The 17,149-nt window shown below is 38.8% G+C and overlaps 1 protein-coding gene across 2 annotated transcripts; it reads right to left on the reverse strand.

Annotated features, from left to right (window-relative positions):
* Positions 1-9,229: 9,229 nt before the first annotated feature.
* Positions 9,230-11,376, reverse strand: LOC308397480 (uncharacterized protein). Of its 2 annotated transcripts, XR_013971784.1 has the most exons (4): positions 11,211-11,376; positions 10,419-10,489; positions 9,944-10,285; positions 9,231-9,693 (listed from the first exon to the last, which is right to left on the reverse strand). XR_013971784.1 is itself a non-coding variant. In XM_080883406.1 (3 exons), the coding sequence occupies exons 1-3, from the start codon at positions 11,353-11,355 to the stop codon at positions 9,602-9,604; spliced, it is 579 nt and encodes a 192-aa protein (XP_080739532.1). In that variant the 5' UTR covers positions 11,356-11,376; the 3' UTR covers positions 9,230-9,601. The 2 variants fall into 2 exon arrangements, 1 of the variants encoding a protein (XP_080739532.1); XM_080883406.1 differs by lacking the exon at positions 10,419-10,489 and having other exon boundaries at positions 9,230-9,693.
* Positions 11,377-17,149: the final 5,773 nt, after the last annotated feature.

Consider the following 17,149-nt stretch of genomic DNA (forward strand, 5'->3'; position numbering starts at 1 on the left):
ATACCCAAGTATATTACTTTAACCAGGACTAATGAACTTTCCCTGAACCTGCAAACGTTTTTGGACCTTAGGTGTTTTTTTAACCACAAGGGTGTATAGACAAAATACAACAATAGGAAACCCAACAACAGTGTTTTCAGTTTGGAATTATATTGGATATTATATTATTTAGATTTATATATTATATTTTCTATTATATTTTCTGTTCTGTCTTTTTTGGATTGTTCTCTTTTATTTACAGTTTTATTTTTGTTGCCTGCACTTTCTAATAAATTTCACTTCCTTTGTATTTGCCTCCTTGATTAGTCGCAGCAGTGTTTGTTTTCCCATCTAGTTTACCTTCCTTCATTACCTGTTGTGTATTTAAACACACGTTGCTACTGGAGTGTATACTTGCTTAATCGATTAGTTGCGGCAGTGTTTGTTTCCCTTTCATTTCCTGTGGGTGTAACCACTCATTCTGTTCGATGCTTACTGTCTGTCTGCTTATGAGATTTCCTGTTGTATATTCAGCTTTGTTTGATGGATATTGTTATCTGGTCCCTGTTGGTTTTTTCCTTGCCCCAATAAAAGTTTGGCTTTTGTTTTGGATACACACTTTTCAATCAACATCACTGTTTTGTTATTAGTTTTATGTCTACTGGAGTGTATAATGGAAGATGTTAGGCTGAAGTTCCCCATGTAACAACCAGCTTCATTTATTTTTGTAACAATTACTGTTGTCCAGAAGGGGGTGCTGTATAATAATTGCAAGAAACTAAGCTACCAAATAGACACATACACTAACTGGTTTAAAAAAAACAATACAATAGAAAATGAAGAACTTTTTTTTTCATATTTTATTTTTTCATAAATGAGTGTTCTTTATGTAAATAAGATGCCAGTGATGTTTCTTTAAGCAAAGCAAATTAAAATAGTTGCAGTCCAAAAAATGAAAAAAATAAACATCCAAATTCAAACTCTCTCTGCTTAAGTATGTCATTAATCTGCACTCTGAAAAGTAATGGTGACATTTCTACTTCTCTGGCATATTCTCAGTAGATCTTTCTCTTTCCTTTACTGTCAGAGACGGAGATAAGGTCACTTTGGAGTAAAGGAAAACAAAGGAACAAAGGAAGCAAAACCCAAGACAATGCACACATGGAACATGTTGTGGAGGTTTTCCATTTAAATAAAGCCTGCAGACGAGCGGTGAGCGGTAGCTAACATTCTTTAATCCAAACACACAAAGAACAGAAAACCAAGCTTGTGGAGAGCCTACATGACCGCGGGGCAGGTCAGCAGAGTCTCACTGAGCCTAGCATGGCTCTCAGTTAAATACCTTCTTCAGGAACAAAAGGCAGTACACAGCTGTTTCACACATTAAGGTTCACACTCCCTTCACACTTCCTTACAACACCTCCACCATTTGTCTTACAGTATGGGTGTCAGACATGTTAAAATCCAGTGGCACCAAGGCATTATACAATAAAATAATGTGATTAATACATAAGTAAAAGAAATTCCTATACAAACACATGCTCAACAAAATAAGACAGGAAATGAGAAAGCTAAACAGGGGTGCTAGTTTCAGTCATTATGCAAATCCAGTGTTATAAGGATGGGGAAAGGATGAGACTAAAGCAGTCACTTGAATGAGTGGCACTGAAAATGTGAAAACCTGCCACTGCATCCACATGAACAGAACTAGCTTTTACACTAAGGGAGGAATAAAGCCAAAGCAACTAGGACCTGAGAACTAAATACATTTTTTTAGGTTGCAAGAAAGTAAAGCAATCTAAAATACAAAATATTCCCACTTATGTTTATTCTGGTCATTTGTGGATAACACCTCCCCCGCTCTGCTGCTGCTCATTAAAAATGAATTAAACAAGCTAAATCATTAAGAGCAAAGTCTTGCTTACCATCACCAACATGGATTCTGTTAAACACTGAACAAGCAATATGAGTTTGCACAAGACAATTGGTACAAATACATACTTTGATATATGGCAGTGGACAGGAAGTGTGCTGTGGCTTTAGTGGAGATAAAACTCTACAACACATTATTTAATATCCTATAAAATTACTCTTATTTACCTCCACCAAAATTAGTAAGACTGCAGTGTCAGTTTGGTTGAAAAGGGGTCTACACATTTGAAAAACTGAGGGAATTCATATGATCTACATTAAAAAATAAATACAAGAAATAACCATAACATTGAAAATGACCACAGCCTGAATGAGGAGGAGACAGGAAGTAAACTAGATAGGCATGTGTCTTTGACAAGTACAACAGAGTTTGCCAGTTATAGATGTGACAAAATAAGAAGGAAAACCAGAACAAAACGTGATGATTGAACACAAATTCTTCAACATTTCTCTGTTTCTGTTGCTTCTTTTTTCAGGTAAGGAAACCTTTATTTACAACTAAAACCTTTTTGCTATTTTACTTAATCTCAACAACAAATTTCAAACACACATTTTCAGATATGAAAATTAATTAGCTTTGAAAACCTCTTCCTACTGTAACACTTTATCAGCATCTAACTTACTGAACAGATTATTGTTAAGATTAATAGATGCATGAAGTAGTTTTGAATAATTCACTGTCTTAATGATAGACGTCTGATATTGATAAGTATGTTCAGTTACAATAGTCACCAAACTCTTGTTTTGTCTCAATTATTAGGTGTAATTTCTACATCAATTTTCTTTTACCTACTTTAGCTTTTATGCTGTGATACTTTGTTTGCTTTCTGCATTTATTTTTATATTCCTCCTTTGGAGTCTTTGTGGAGCAAATCAGCTGAACTTGTTTTGAACTGGTTGTTAAGAGTAAGCTGAAAGTCTTTATGAGGACATCATGATTCACTAATTAAAGGAAGCTCTCCGTGTATCTAGATGTATTACAAGGTCTGTGTTTTTTTTATATTTGTGCTTCAGTTTGAAGGTAAGGATACATGTAACACGTAAGAGATTTTTTTTTTCTTCTTTTGAGTTTTACTTTATTTTGAAATCCAAGAGAGCTGTGCTTTTGTTTGACAACCCAAATCAAGTTTTTTGTTAGTTCTTTTGTAATAAGAATGTAAATCGTCTCCGTTCAGACAACTATTGTTTTTTTTTTCTGTTATATTCTCAGGAGATCTAAGTGGAGATCTTTCACTCTCCTTCACTGTCAGAGATGGAGATAAAGTCACTTTGCCTTGTGAAAACATGATCAAAAACCATCACAGCTGTGACACTACCACCTGGCTCTTCACTGATTCAAGAGGAAAAGCAGCAGTAGAGCTGGTTAATCTTGGACAAATCAAAGAAACAGTCAAATCAGACAGACTGAGTGTTACAGCAGAATGTTCACTGGTTATAAAGAAGGTCACAGCTGAGGATGTTGGTCGTTACACCTGCAGACAGTTTAGAGGTAATCCAGGGAAACAGCAAGGTCCAGATGCTGTGGTTTATCTGTCTGATGTCATCAGTGAGTATTTACACCACAATATGTTGAAGTTCAAACTGTGTTGTTAGAGCAACATCATGAAACATTACATTTAGTGAAAAGAAATGTATTCATACTTTTTAATTCTTCTTGCGTTTATCTTCACCAGTGACTGAACAGAAGAGCAGGGATCAGGTGACTTTAAACTGCTCTGTGCAGGTACATGGACATTGTGAACACAAAGTGAAGTGGATCCATTACAGTGAAGGTCTGAATAGAGATTACTCAAACATAAAAACATTACAGTCGTCCTGCTCTGCTACTGTGACTTTTGTAAATTCTTTATACAGTCACATATCTAACTCTGACTTTAAGTGTAACGTAACAACAGAAGATGGCAAAGAGCAGCTTTTTACCTTCAGCCCTCATTCATCAGGTAAGAAAGGAGGAGAGATTTTAATGATTATGATAAAATTTTGAAAGTAACTTCACATTATTTGCTTATTTTAACAACTTAAAGTTTTAACTGACAGACAATTTATACAGACAATTTATTAGTGAAAGGGCCACTGAATCTTCTTTTTTCATTTAGGTGAACAAACAAACAAACAAACAATTACAACAACAACAGTTAAATTGGAAATCACAATTGGAAATACAGTAAGAGCAGGTCTGGGGACAAAAGAGTTGGAAAGCATGGAAGGTTCAAGAAAATTACAAAGTAATGCCAACTTGTCCTCTGTATCATTTTTCCTCCGCTTTCTGAATTTCAGAACGAAAAGTTTGAGGTTTGTGTTGTGTGTTTTGCAAAGAAAAATACATTTCAAATATGCTTTTCGTGTTTTCTTTATCTTCCCAGGCTGGTCCTTGTACAGGCTCATCATTGTGGCTCTGGGTTTAGCAGCACTTAATGCTGCTGTTGTGATCGTCAACATCTGGATAAGAGTTGGTGAGAATAATCATATATGAACAAGATTTTGTTTGTGGAAGCTAAAGTTGACTCCTTACTTGGTCCTTTTAGGGAAAAAAGCACAGATGGAGGAAAACACGGTGAGTTTGTTAACTTTTTTCGGACAAAGTATACACAATAAATAGGCGATCACACTGAATTGTGGATAAAACTGTATTTTCTGGCTCATGAACAAGTAGAACCCATCAGGATAAAAGAAAATCTTTACTTTGTCGGCTTATTAGTCTGATTGTGCTAAATGCAAAATGCAGTTACAGTTTTAATGACGTTCATTGTTCTGTATTTTACAGATGTGCAAAGATGAGGTTGATGATGGAGCAGTGAACTATGAAAATGTCCAATCTTCTGATGAAGTTTGACCGAGCCTCCTCCTTCTGGCAGATCTCACATATCAGCACATCAACGTGCTGTATATTTCTTTTTACCTTCATACTCAACCTTTTAAACAGAGACTCGTGCTCTTGCTTCAGTCACAGTTTGGATAACGATACTGAAACTGTGATACTCTCCTACTTTGAAAACCAAAGTGACTTTTATAAAAATAACTTCCTGCATCAGCTGTAAAAAGCTTCTTGTTTTGTTTTTTGAAGTGACCAGTATTTTTAATGGTTTTTCAACATTTATGTGCTTTGTCTCAGAATCCTTGAGCTTAGTTTTATCACTCTGTGTGAGGAAGAGCTGATTTAATCAGAACTACACATCTTTCTGCTTCCGTAATTACCCCCTGCTGTTCCCCCCTTTTAGAAAGGCTGTCCTTCTATTGTACACGCATAGTCAACACATCAAAGAGGAGACTTCAAACACACAAAAACTAAACAAAAAATACAACTTTATTCATTTATTTTGTAATAATTTTGACTTGAATGTAGCTCATTTTCATTAGAAAAAAAGAGACTTGAGAGAAACACATTTTTATGAAAGTCAGGCATTTTGATTTAATATTCACATTTTGTTTTGATTGCCACACAATAGCTACACTTGTTCTAAAGGCTCACCAGCTTTTACACATTTCCCTGAGCGATGGCTTTCTCACAAAGTTTACACATGCAACCCGGACAGGTATTATGCCTTAAGTGTCACGGCTGCACAGCAGTCGTGTGGTGTATTGAAAAAAGGATCCAAAATGCAGGTACCGACTGGGGTGCGAGTGAGTGTTTATTTACAACGGTGAGAAGGTGACAAAACAGGAAGAGCAGAGCGGGGAGTAAACAAACCTAAACTGGGAAAACTAAAGAACAAAACTTAAACCAAACACTCACGGGAGGAGGAGCGAAATGCACAAAGAGAGATGGCAGAGAGACACAGAATGAATACCAGGTAACAGAATAATACAGACTGACATGGAACTAAACAGACGACGCGACAGAGAGCACAGGAAAACACAGGGCTTAAATACACGGGGAGTAATCAGGGAATGGGCCACAGGAGGGAGACACAGCTGGGAGCAATAAGGCTAACGAGACAGGGGAGAGGTAAAACTGAACACACTGACATGAGACATGAACTTTCAGAATAAAACAGGAAACTAACAGACACAGAGAATCAGACAGGACACTGAATTTGACAGGCAGACTCATGAGCAGACACAATAACACCATGGACAGACAGAGGGAACACAGAGAAGTGGGAGCAGGCAGGCAAAGAACAGAAACCTAACAAATGGCAAAATCACAACAGAATACACACTCGGAATGAACAAAAGCATAAGGAAACACAAAACACTGAGTCCTCAGACTCAGGACCATGACATTAAGTCACAGCTGCAGACTGAGATTCTTGTCTCTGTCTCAGTGCTACTACACACATTTGATGGACTAACAGGTTGTTCCTTCATCTCTTCCATCAGGAACAGAGCCCTCTCTGCCAGGGAACTGCAGCCACCGCTGAACAGCATCATTCCCAAAGTCAACAAGCTTTGCAATAGCTTTAAATGTCTGCATTAAAATGGGAAAGTCTGACACCATTATCCTCAGTCAAAAATCCTTTTTAAGCTGCTGTTTTTCCTAGTTAAGCCTACTTTGTGTGCCCAGGGACATCCAATGTATATTAATAAACATATCTGTGACAAAAGGGATTCTGCTCTGTACAAAAGATTTTAAAAAAAAAGTCAAAGTAAACATCTGTCATTTCCGCTATATACAGTATAGTATATAGAGAGATGAGACTACGAGGCTCCAATTACATCAGTGCAAAAAAAACAAATAGATATAAGAAAAGTAAGAAAATAGATATACACTTTATACACTAAATATAAACAAAAGTACGTCTTTGTGTTTCCATTTAAACAGAAAAAAAACTTGGCACAGAAAACAGACAGATGAAATGGGATGGAGAAGGTGTACATAAATTATACAACATACCTGACAATATCACAGTAAATGTGCAATGTACTGTGCGAAAACCTGCACTGATCTGACCTAATTTCTTCCTCATCCTGATTCCTGACCTGGCTAAGGTGGTTCTGGCATCTGACAAGGATTCCTTCTAGGCGTCTCCCTGGTGAGGTGTACTGGCCGTGTACCACCGGGAGGAGGCCCTCGATCAGACCCAGGACCTGAAGGAGTTACCATGGATAAGCTGGAGAGGGAGGTCTGAAGTTTTCTGCTTAGACTGCTGTCCCCGCGACCCGGTCGCAGATAAATGAAATGGGTAGAGCAAGTTTAGTTTGTAAAGCATGCAATTGTTTCCATGCAGGAAATCTATAGCAAAAAGAAGAGATGAGCCCTTCGTCACAGATGGTGTGGTCACCTGCAGGTTCAAGGTCATTGCATCTCCAACCCACATCGATAGCCACTGTACTTGAGGGAAGTTTGGACAATGTTAAACACTTTCTTCAGGCAATTGTATTTGGATCACCTAAATCAGGGGTCCCCAACTCCAAGCCTCGAGGGCCAGTGTCCTGCAGGTTTTAAATGTGTCTTTGATCGAACACAGCTAATTCGAATGGCTAAATTACCTCCTCAACATGTTTTGCAGTTCTCCAGAAGCCTGGTAATGAACTAATCATTTGATTCAGGTGTGTAGACCCAGGGTGAGATCTAAAACCTGCAGGACACTGGCCCTCGAGGCCTGGAGTTGGGGACCCCTGACCTAAATTCATGACAGTAATTCAAGCAGTAATGCCTAGACGGACAAACAAACCATCCTTAACCTCCTTGGACCTGACGTCCACATATGTGGACATCACATTTTGGGTTATTTAGACCAAAAAACTCAACACCATCTTACCAGATAACACCAGCTACAATATTGGTAATATGTGTGTTGTTCAGCAGAACATTGTCCAGTATGTTGGCTGATATACTTTATTTACCTCTGAAAATAAAAGTTGATCTGATTTTAATGAATTACAAGGAGTGTTTTTAATTATTATCTTTGAAATAAACATACAGTGCTTATATTAACTGCTGAATTAGAAAAAATAATGTGCTCTTAAAAACACTCATCTATTTAAAGACTACACAAGCTGTGTTAATTATAGTTATACCATAATCCTTTGTGTCAGCATGTGATGTTAAATATACATAAACAGTATGTGTTATCAAATGAAAGTGCAAAACTCTTTGTTAGGAATCTCTACCTCTGATAACAAGTTTCATGTTTTTTCTAACTGAAAAATGAACTGAACTATGCATGAAACCACAATTCCTAATACATGGATAACAGAAACATGAAACTCAAATAATAATCATCACAAGCACAACAAGAGAACAAGAAAACAATCCATGATGCAAAATTAATCCAAAACATAATAAACTCAAAATACTGGGTCCAACGGACCCAGAACCGTGACAGCTACATAGTACTTCAGTTAGAGTCATTGACCTTTTTTTTTTTTTTTAAACAATGTCCATATCTACTCCACTGATTAAAAAGGAGCATAGCCTCGAATGAATAGCCAATTATATGACCCTTGTCCAACATTTAATGGTTCAATTCATTGCCATTTTTTCCCCATTCGCAGTTTTTTACATATATTTTATAAATTAATGTGCACAGTTTGTGTTGTTAGTATCTTTGTTAATTATCCCGTTTGTCTTTTAACCCTAACATGAAGCACTTTAGTCTTTCAATCAGTTTTTGTTTTCTCAATCTTATAGAATATTTCTTACATTTAAACACAAAACTTTAGGCTGCTTTGGGGATGAAGAGCCATACAGAGAGGAATTAGGCTAGTAACAAATGTGCAAAAATGACCCATACAACTCATGTGCAGTGATTTTTGTGTAACTATTATTAAAAATTGACACATCACCAACTAATTAAACATGAATGACTCAAACAGATTTTACACAGATGTGATGACTAACTGCTAAAAGGTTTTCTGTGGATACAAATGTCTACAAATATTTGTGACATTCTTTTCTTTCACTTACAGATTGGTAAAAAATGTGTGCACGGGTTACCAGACACACACAGGTTACAATATATTTGTGTGCAGTTTTAACATTATATAGTATATTGTTATTAAAAATGATCTAATTTAGTAGCCATAGCCACTACCTTAACAAAACAGACAGGTAAAGTGGCTATCAGGTAATTGCTAATGAGGAGCCAGGTTAACATTTATGTTAACTCTTCAATATTTCAACACTATTAAAACAGGAGCTTTACTCACTGCTGAAACCTCACTGTTTAGCTGCTAGTGAGGGGCGGGGCTGTGTGCCTGTCTGTGGTGATGTGTCAGTTGAAGGAGGCGCTGTTGGTCTTTTTAGTATCAATTATTATCTACTGACTTTTCTTTCTTTTAAAAATCCTCTTTTAAGACTGACTGTGCAGGCTTTGTTCAAGTGCTGTTGGAAAACTTGGACATCTGAGCTTTCCTGTGCATTTATGCATAGTGAACTGGTACTTATACAGAACCTTCCTATATTCAAGTTGAGCATTAAATAGCTTTCTACTACAAGTCATTATTCTACCAGTCACACACATTTCTGTAGTGCTCTAATCTGAGCATTTTTATCTGTTCACACACACTCACACTATAGCCTATAAAGGCAAATTAATGTTTTGGATAAGTTAAAGTAACAAGTTGTTCTTGTCAAGAGAATACAGCCAGTCCAAAATGTAGTGCACAGACCACAGAAGACAATTTCTGTCTACAGAGTGTAAATAGAAATGGTTGAATGAAGAAATCAAACAGTAGTTTCTCTGATAATCAAAGCAACAATCAACCAAAAGCTTCAGATAACTCATACTGACTGCAGTAAACAGAGTTACTTTGGAAGAAGAGAAAGTGGAGTGGCGGAGTCTTCATTGTTTTCTGTGCCAATGTGGAACAAACCTCTGATGGTTTTCAGCCATCCCTCTGCAGAGGAGAAACACAACAGTGAGTCAGATCACAGAGTCCTGGTAAATGCATGAAATCACATGACTCCGATTAAGGTGACTGCTCTGTTTATTTTCTGTCAAAGTATACATCAGTTCTTGTGTTTTTATCACACTAACAGCATTTTCATGTGAGGTCACTAACCTTCACAGAAATATAACTGTCAATATTACTAATGGACATGAATGTGTTCAGCAGGAGCTTTTAGGTCATATTCTCTTATACTGACCATGAACCAAGAGCACCACCACTTGCTGCTCCAGGGTCTTTCCCTCATTGTCGCAGACGGTGCAGATGTAAACACCTCCATCTTCACAGCTAATATTTCTCAGAGTCAGACTGGCATTTCCTGTAGTCTGTGGGTCTTTCTTCATCTCTGTGCGGCGTCGGAACGATTTGTTGTTTTTATGATGCTGTGTCCGACCCTGCTCATATACGATTGCCTTGACTTCTTTATCTTGGATACGTTTCCACTCCACTATGATGTCCTCTCTCTTACATTTTTTGGATTCAAAGGGCAGCAGGACACTTTCTGCACCCTCTGTCACGTCCACTGCTTTGAGCTGGCAAACTGAGAGAGCAGAGAAGAACATCAACTGTAGCAAACAGCAGCAGTAAATCACTTTTTTTTTTTTTTAAAAAAACGTCTTTCTATAATGTGGATAACAGCAGGCTGTGTGGCTTAGTGGAGATCACATAATCACCTATTGCACGGAAGACTGGGAGGGGATAGAGATCTGTGGGAAGACTGTTTCAGGAAAGGCGTGCCAAAAATCTGTTAATCAGATATGTAAAAAAAAAAAAAAACGAAAGAACCATAACCAATGTGTTAATTCATCCTATCATATATTCAGGTTTTATGTGTGAAGATAAAAGTATAGGATACATATAATGCCTGACTGGTGCTGGATTTATTGATATCTGACAGAAAATGTCTGTCTTCTCCATTCAAGGTTAAAGATGTCTTTTTTTTTTTTAGTTTGAAATTTATTTTTTTTCCCACTTCATTCTACATGTCTTTGACCTCTTGTAGGAGATTTTTATCAGTATAGCATTCCTCCATGAATATGTTTGCTTCTTATCAAGGGCAGCTTTTGTTCTTTTGAAGGCAACTGCACGGACAACATTCATAACTTGAGAAACAACATCAGTGAGGAACTGAAGGCTGAGCTTTTGGGTATAAATTAGTCTTCTTCCTTTAGGGGTCTCAAAATGGATCATCTGCCTCTTACAGCGTACACCAAACACCACATCTATAGCACTCTCTCTTGGCATGAAGTCCTACTGCTGCTCACTGATCAACACTCTTCTTCTTAGCCTAGCATCAACAACTATTTCCCATATCTTCATAGTATCGCTCTGTAGTTACTGAAGCTCTGCACATTTCCATTGTTCCTGAAAGTCAGTACCAGTACGTGTCATCAGATTTTAAATTGAAACTCTCAACATCCCCACAGGAGCTGGCCAGGTCTGCAACACACAAACACACACACTACCTGCAGTTTTCTTCATCCTTTTATATACAAGGCTCATGAAGACAGCAACAGCAGCAGCCAAGAGAACCAGGGGAATCAGGACAGCTGGGACAACTTTGACCCAGACTGGAGAAGGTCCTGTAAAAAACACAAGCAACCTGAACATCACCCACAGTAGTTTCACTTGTTCCAGCAGTATTTTAGGTTTCTGAAATTTTAAATAATGATTTTTTAGATTCGATGGGGAAATGTGGCATCCTGCAGGATTCCACTTTGGGACCATTTTGTTTTGTTGTTTTGACTGCCAGCAAGAAAAAGGACTGGCATGTTTTTGTCTAAACTTCTAGCTTACTTATCAGACATGTATATTGTCTGTTTGTAAATTATATCGATGAACACTGATTTGTAAATTATTAAAACGCATTAAATGATCAAGATTAAATGTTCTGCTACTCTGTTTTTTTTCCTAAGGCTACTGTTTTGTTTTGTTTTTTACTTTTTATCACGCTTACCTCTTTTATTCAGAGGTAAGCATGATGACATCTTTTCTGGAGGGAACCTTCAATAAACGTTGCAGTTGGTTGAAAACTGTTTGTCAGGCTATTACTGTAGTTGGGTAGTTTTTTTCATCAGCTCTGGTCACTGTTGATGGGCAAAGACACTTTTCATAGCCTGACCTTTGACCTTCAACTGTACTTCAGTTGTGTTCCTGTCCTCTCCGAAGCTGCGGGTGGTGCAGATGTAGGTTCCACTGTCAGAGACTGTAGGGTTTCTCAGAGTGAGGCTCAGGTCTCCAGTCTGCAGGGCTTCCTTCTGGACTGATGTTCTGCTGGTGTAACGAGGGTTTTGGTTTATAATGTTATCGTGTTCCTTGATGAGAGTGTGGATGATTGCAGGATTCAGATCATCACGTCTCCAAACAACTACATCGTCTTTAAATAAAGGAGCAGGAACCTGACAGGGCAGTAGCGCAGAGTCCTCCCCCTCATAGACCTCCACCTCCACCCCTGAGGCATGCTGGGAAACTGGGGATACAGAAACATGTTCACTCAGTTTCTGTTCCACAGAAAACACATATTTAGAGGCAAGGAGATCCAGATCAGGCTCACTAACAAACAATAAGTACATCCAGTTTTCTTGTTTCTCTGTCACTATAGGGAAAAATTTGTGTTTCACCTTATTTAACTTCTGTGTACTGTTGGTGTGTGTGTAACCTTGTAGTGTGCGGATGGAAAACAACTCACTGTAAGCTGTGTTAATAGTTATGATGCACGTTGTGTCTTTATCTCAGGCTGGTGCCTATATGACTGTGAGAAGAAAACTATCTGCATCTAATAAGATAAAGTCTGTCTGTACAAGTCTCTACAATCCAGTTTGGTTTCAATGCTCAGTTTGTTTTATTTTATTTTATTTTATTTTATTTTTTTTGGGGGGGGGGGATTTCTTGCTTAATTTCTTTTTTGCTTCCATTTCGCTTCAACCTAAAATAGTCAAAATATTATAGGAATTAAATGTGTGGATGAATGAACCTGACTTTTCAGAAATGTTTCTTTCAGTATGAAAAATGAATGCAAAAATTAGAGAAGAACTGGAACCACTACAGGGCATTTACAACACTCGGGTCAGGAAGAGGGCACACAACATCATCAAGGACCGCACCCACCCACACTGTTCACACTCCTGCCATCTGGCAGCATTACAGGAGGGTAAAAGCAGGGACAACCAGACTAAAAACCAGTTTCTATCCACAGGCCATCAGGCTACTGAATCACTGACTGATTGTTGAACTGTAATTATCTTTAACCTGTAAATTTGCAATTTTGTACATTTATATACAACATAACACAACTTCATACAATATAAACATCTTATTATTGCATATTTATCATATGCAAACATATCACTTGTTTTACGTTATTTATTATTTTCTATGCTCAGAGTTACGTTTATTCTTTATTTTAGTTAGTTGCTATTTAGTTGTGTGAAGGGAACCCACAAATGAAGAATTTCACTTCTCTGTGCAACTACTGTGTTTTGCTGTGTACATGACAGTAAACTTCTTGAATCTTGAATCCAGGGCATATTTGGACAAACAAGCTTTAACATCACCCAACCTCACCCACCCACACAAGGTCCTTCCAGAGAAACTGCATTCTGCTACTTTTTCCTACTGTTATTCAAACCAATAAATGACCACAAATTCAGTGCTGAGACAGACTCTGACTTTGTGACGTGTCATGAAATTACATCAGTTCAATCACAAATAACAGTGATCACTACAGAGAAGTGCTTTTCTTGGCATGACATTACATTGCTGTCAGTGGATACCCAAGTATACTGCAAAAAACAGACTCTGCTGTCAGACAGAGACAGATAGAAAAAAGCATGCAAGAGCAGCAATGGTACAACAAAAACAGCCACACTGGTTTACAAAAGGTTCGTTCAGAGTGCAGCCAATAAGAATCAATAATGGAATCAGAACAGGTAAATTCTTATCAATTCCCATCTGTAAATATGATCTGGGTGGGTGAACTTCCATAGGAATCTTGAGCTGTTCTGATTTCCTGGGGCTGAAGAACAGTTGGGCTCTGTTCCAGAAAACAGATCTGACTTTTGGTTCCATGACAAAGATCAGTGTTGATCATTGTCTTACAGTATGCGGCTAAAGCAAACAGTGATCACAGTAATGTGCATTAAATGTCTCATTGAGGAGGAGCAGGCTGTAAACCTGTCTTACTGTCAAAACAGTCACAGACGTTTAATTATGAAGACAAAGCTGGAGAAAGTAATTCTGACTTCACCATGTTCACCAGAGTTCATGAGTAGAAGCATTAAAACGTGACCTCTGTTCTGTAGCGACTGACAATGCAGCCAACAAAAACAGAAATAACTCACTGAATTGCACACAACAGGGGAAAAAGACTGGTACATGTGAGATTTCCCACTATTTCTTGAAGTCAGTATGGCAAATACACTATACAGACAAGAGTACCACCTAAAAAAACACATAGAGAAGCAGATCATCCAGTCTTTAAGGAGCTTACTTTGTGCACTATATACTGACCCAGCAGGCCTGTGCCAAATATGTATTTTAATAATAATAATAATAATAATAATAATAATAATAATAATAATAATAATAATACAGCAGATTTTTTGTATCAATAACTTCTCAGTAATTCTGAGCAATCATTTCAGTTTGTTTTTGAAGGTTTGATCATATGTAAGCCGTTCTCCATTTCCCTCTCCTGTGAACAGCTGCTCTAAATCAGATACAAAAACCGGAGCGGAGCAGCAGGAGGGAGACAGAAAGCTCTTACTCCTATTTAAACAGCTGATATATTTTTACACTAAACATCATGAATCAAGGACCAGCTGATCTTACTGTGAGCGAGGATCACAAACACCGGGACGAGCTTCATTTCCCACTACAATCGAATCCAGAACAAGCCGAACCGCTGCGCCGCTCAAAGCAAAAACAAAAAAGCAAAAAAACTTTCTCTTTCACTTTCCATTAGACTTTTGATCCCAATCCCAAGAGACTTAAAATCCCAGTGACTAATGGTATTGGCATAATAGCAATATTGATATGGTTTCACTGCATGTGTAGGCAGGGGTGGTAATATATTTACATTCATGCAGTAACACTTTTACAGTGGACATGAAACACTACATATATAAAAGTTAATGGTGCCCTGCTCTAAAAAACTGTCATAGATTTAAAACTGTCTGTGAACCTCTAGGATGTAAATTAGCATTTATAAACACAGTGTTTCATGTCAAATTTAAAATGTTAATGATATAATAAAATCTGTGATTGTGAATTATTTTCAATGTTTAGGAGTGGATTAAAAGATGCATTTAATTTTTGTGACACATCCATTATTAGGATTATTCGGTATTTATAGTGCACTTCTCAACACTGTAACAGGAGTGTATGGTAGCACAAAAGTCTACAGTTACACTTTTTCATTGGCTCTGTGGTTCAGTACGGCTGAGCTGAATAGACTGAAGCCTAAATGGTTTTCCTCCTTCATTATCAATAAAGCCTTTCTCTTATAGCATCTCTGACTGTAGTGTTTTCAGTCACAGAGATCATATTTACATACAGTGGGGCAAAAAAGTATTTAGTCAGCCACCGATTGTGCAAGTTCCCCCACCTAAAATGATGACAGAGGTCAGTAATTTGCACCAGAGGTACACTTCAACTGTGAGAGACAGAATGTGAAAAAAAATCCATGAATTCACATGGTAGGATTTGTAAAGAATTTATTCGTAAATCAGGGTGGAAAATAAGTATTTGGTCACCTGAAACAAGGAAAATCTCTGGCTCTCACAGACCTGTAACGTCTCCTGTAAGAAGCTTTTCTGTCCCCCACTCGTTATCTGTATGAATGGCACCTGTTTGAACTCATCATCTGTATAAAAGACACCTGTCCACAGCCTCAAACAGTCAGACTCCAAACTCCGCCATGGCCAAGACCAAAGAGCTTTCGAAGGACACCAGGAAAAGTATTGTAGACCTGCACCAGACTGGGAAGAGTGAATCTACAATAGGCAAGCAGCTTGGTGTGAAAAAATCAACTGTGGGAGCAATCATCAGAAAATGGAAGACATACAAGACCACTGATAATCACTCCTCAGCCTCCCTGGGAAAGTCTATGCCAGGGTGCTGGAAAGGAGAGTTCGTCCGCTAGTCGAACCTCGGATACAGGAGGAACAATGCGGTTTTCGTCCTGGTCGCGGAACACTGGACCTGCTCTTTATCCTCTCCAGGATACTTGAGGGTGCATGGGAGTTTGCCCAACCAGTCTACATGTGTTTTGTGGACTTGGAGAAGGCATTCGACCGTGTCCCTCGGGGTGTCCTGTGGGAGGTGTTGCGGGAGTATGGGGTGTCTGGCCCATTGCTACGGGCCATTCGATCCCTATACAACCGTTGCAAGAGCTTGGTTCGCATTGCCGGCAATAAGTCGGACTCGTTCCCGGTGGGTGATGGGCTCCGCCAGGGTTGCCCTTTGTCTCCGGTTCTGTTCATAATTTTTATGGACAGGATTTCTAGGCGCAGCCAAGTGGCGGAGGGCTTTCGCTTTGGTGGCCTCAGAATCTCATCTCTGATTTTTGCAGATGATGTGGTTCTGTTGGCTTCATTGGGTGAGGGCCTCCAGCTCGCACTGGAATGGTTCGCAGCCGAGTGTGAAGCAGCGGGAATGAGGATCAGCACCTCCAAATCTGAGGCCATGGTTCTCAGCCGGAAAAGGGTGGAGTGCCCACTCCGGGTCGGGGATGAGTTCCTGCCCCAAGTGGAGGAGTTCAAGTATCTCGGGGTCTTGTTCGCGAGTGATGGGAGAAGGGAGCCGGAGATCGACAGACGGATTGGGGCTGCAGCTGCAGTAATGCAGACGCTGCACCGGTCCGTCGTGGTGAAGAGGGAGCTGAGTGTAAAAGCGAAGCTCTCAATTTACCGGTCGATCCCTACCCTCAACTATGGCCACGAGCTGTGGGTAGTGACCGAAAGAACGAGATCGCGGATACAAGCGATCTGCATGGAGGAATGGGCCAAAATACCAGCTACTGTGTGTGCAAACCTGGTAAAGACCTATAGTAAACGTTTGACCTCTGTTATTGCCAACAAAGGTTATGTTACAAAGTATTGAGTTGTATTTTTGTTATTGACCAAATACTTATTTTCCACCCTGATTTACGAATAAATTCTTTACAAATCCTACCATGTGGATTCATGGATTTTTTTTTTCACATTCTGTCTCTCACAGGCCACCAAAGCGAAAGCCCTCTGCCACTTGGCTGCGCCTAGAAATCCTGTCCATAAAAATTATGAACAGAACCGGAGACAAAGGGCAACCCTGGCGGAGCCCATCACCCACCGGGAACGAGTCCGACTTATTGCCGGCAATGCGAACCAAGCTCTTGCAACGGTTGTATAGGGATCGAATGGCCCGT

This window comes from Rhamphochromis sp. 'chilingali' (assembly GCF_963969265.1).
Source record: "Rhamphochromis sp. 'chilingali' genome assembly, chromosome: 5".
NCBI lineage: Eukaryota > Metazoa > Chordata > Actinopteri > Cichliformes > Cichlidae > Rhamphochromis > Rhamphochromis sp. 'chilingali'.

What these genes read in the sequence shown, in the direction of transcription:
- LOC308397480 (XM_080883406.1), bottom strand. Translation starts at nt 11,355, where the DNA reads ATGTTCAGGTTGCTTGTGTTTTTTACAGGACCTTCTCCAGTCTGGGTC. An exon ending in AAGGATGAAGAAAACTGCAG is followed by an intron (nt 10,286 to 11,210) that starts GTAGTGTGTGTG and finishes CTGCTCTCTCAG; the next exon opens with TTTGCCAGCTCAAAGCAGTG. An exon ending in GGTGGTGCTCTTGGTTCATG is followed by an intron (nt 9,694 to 9,943) that starts GTCAGTATAAGA and finishes TCTCCTCTGCAG; the next exon opens with AGGGATGGCTGAAAACCATC.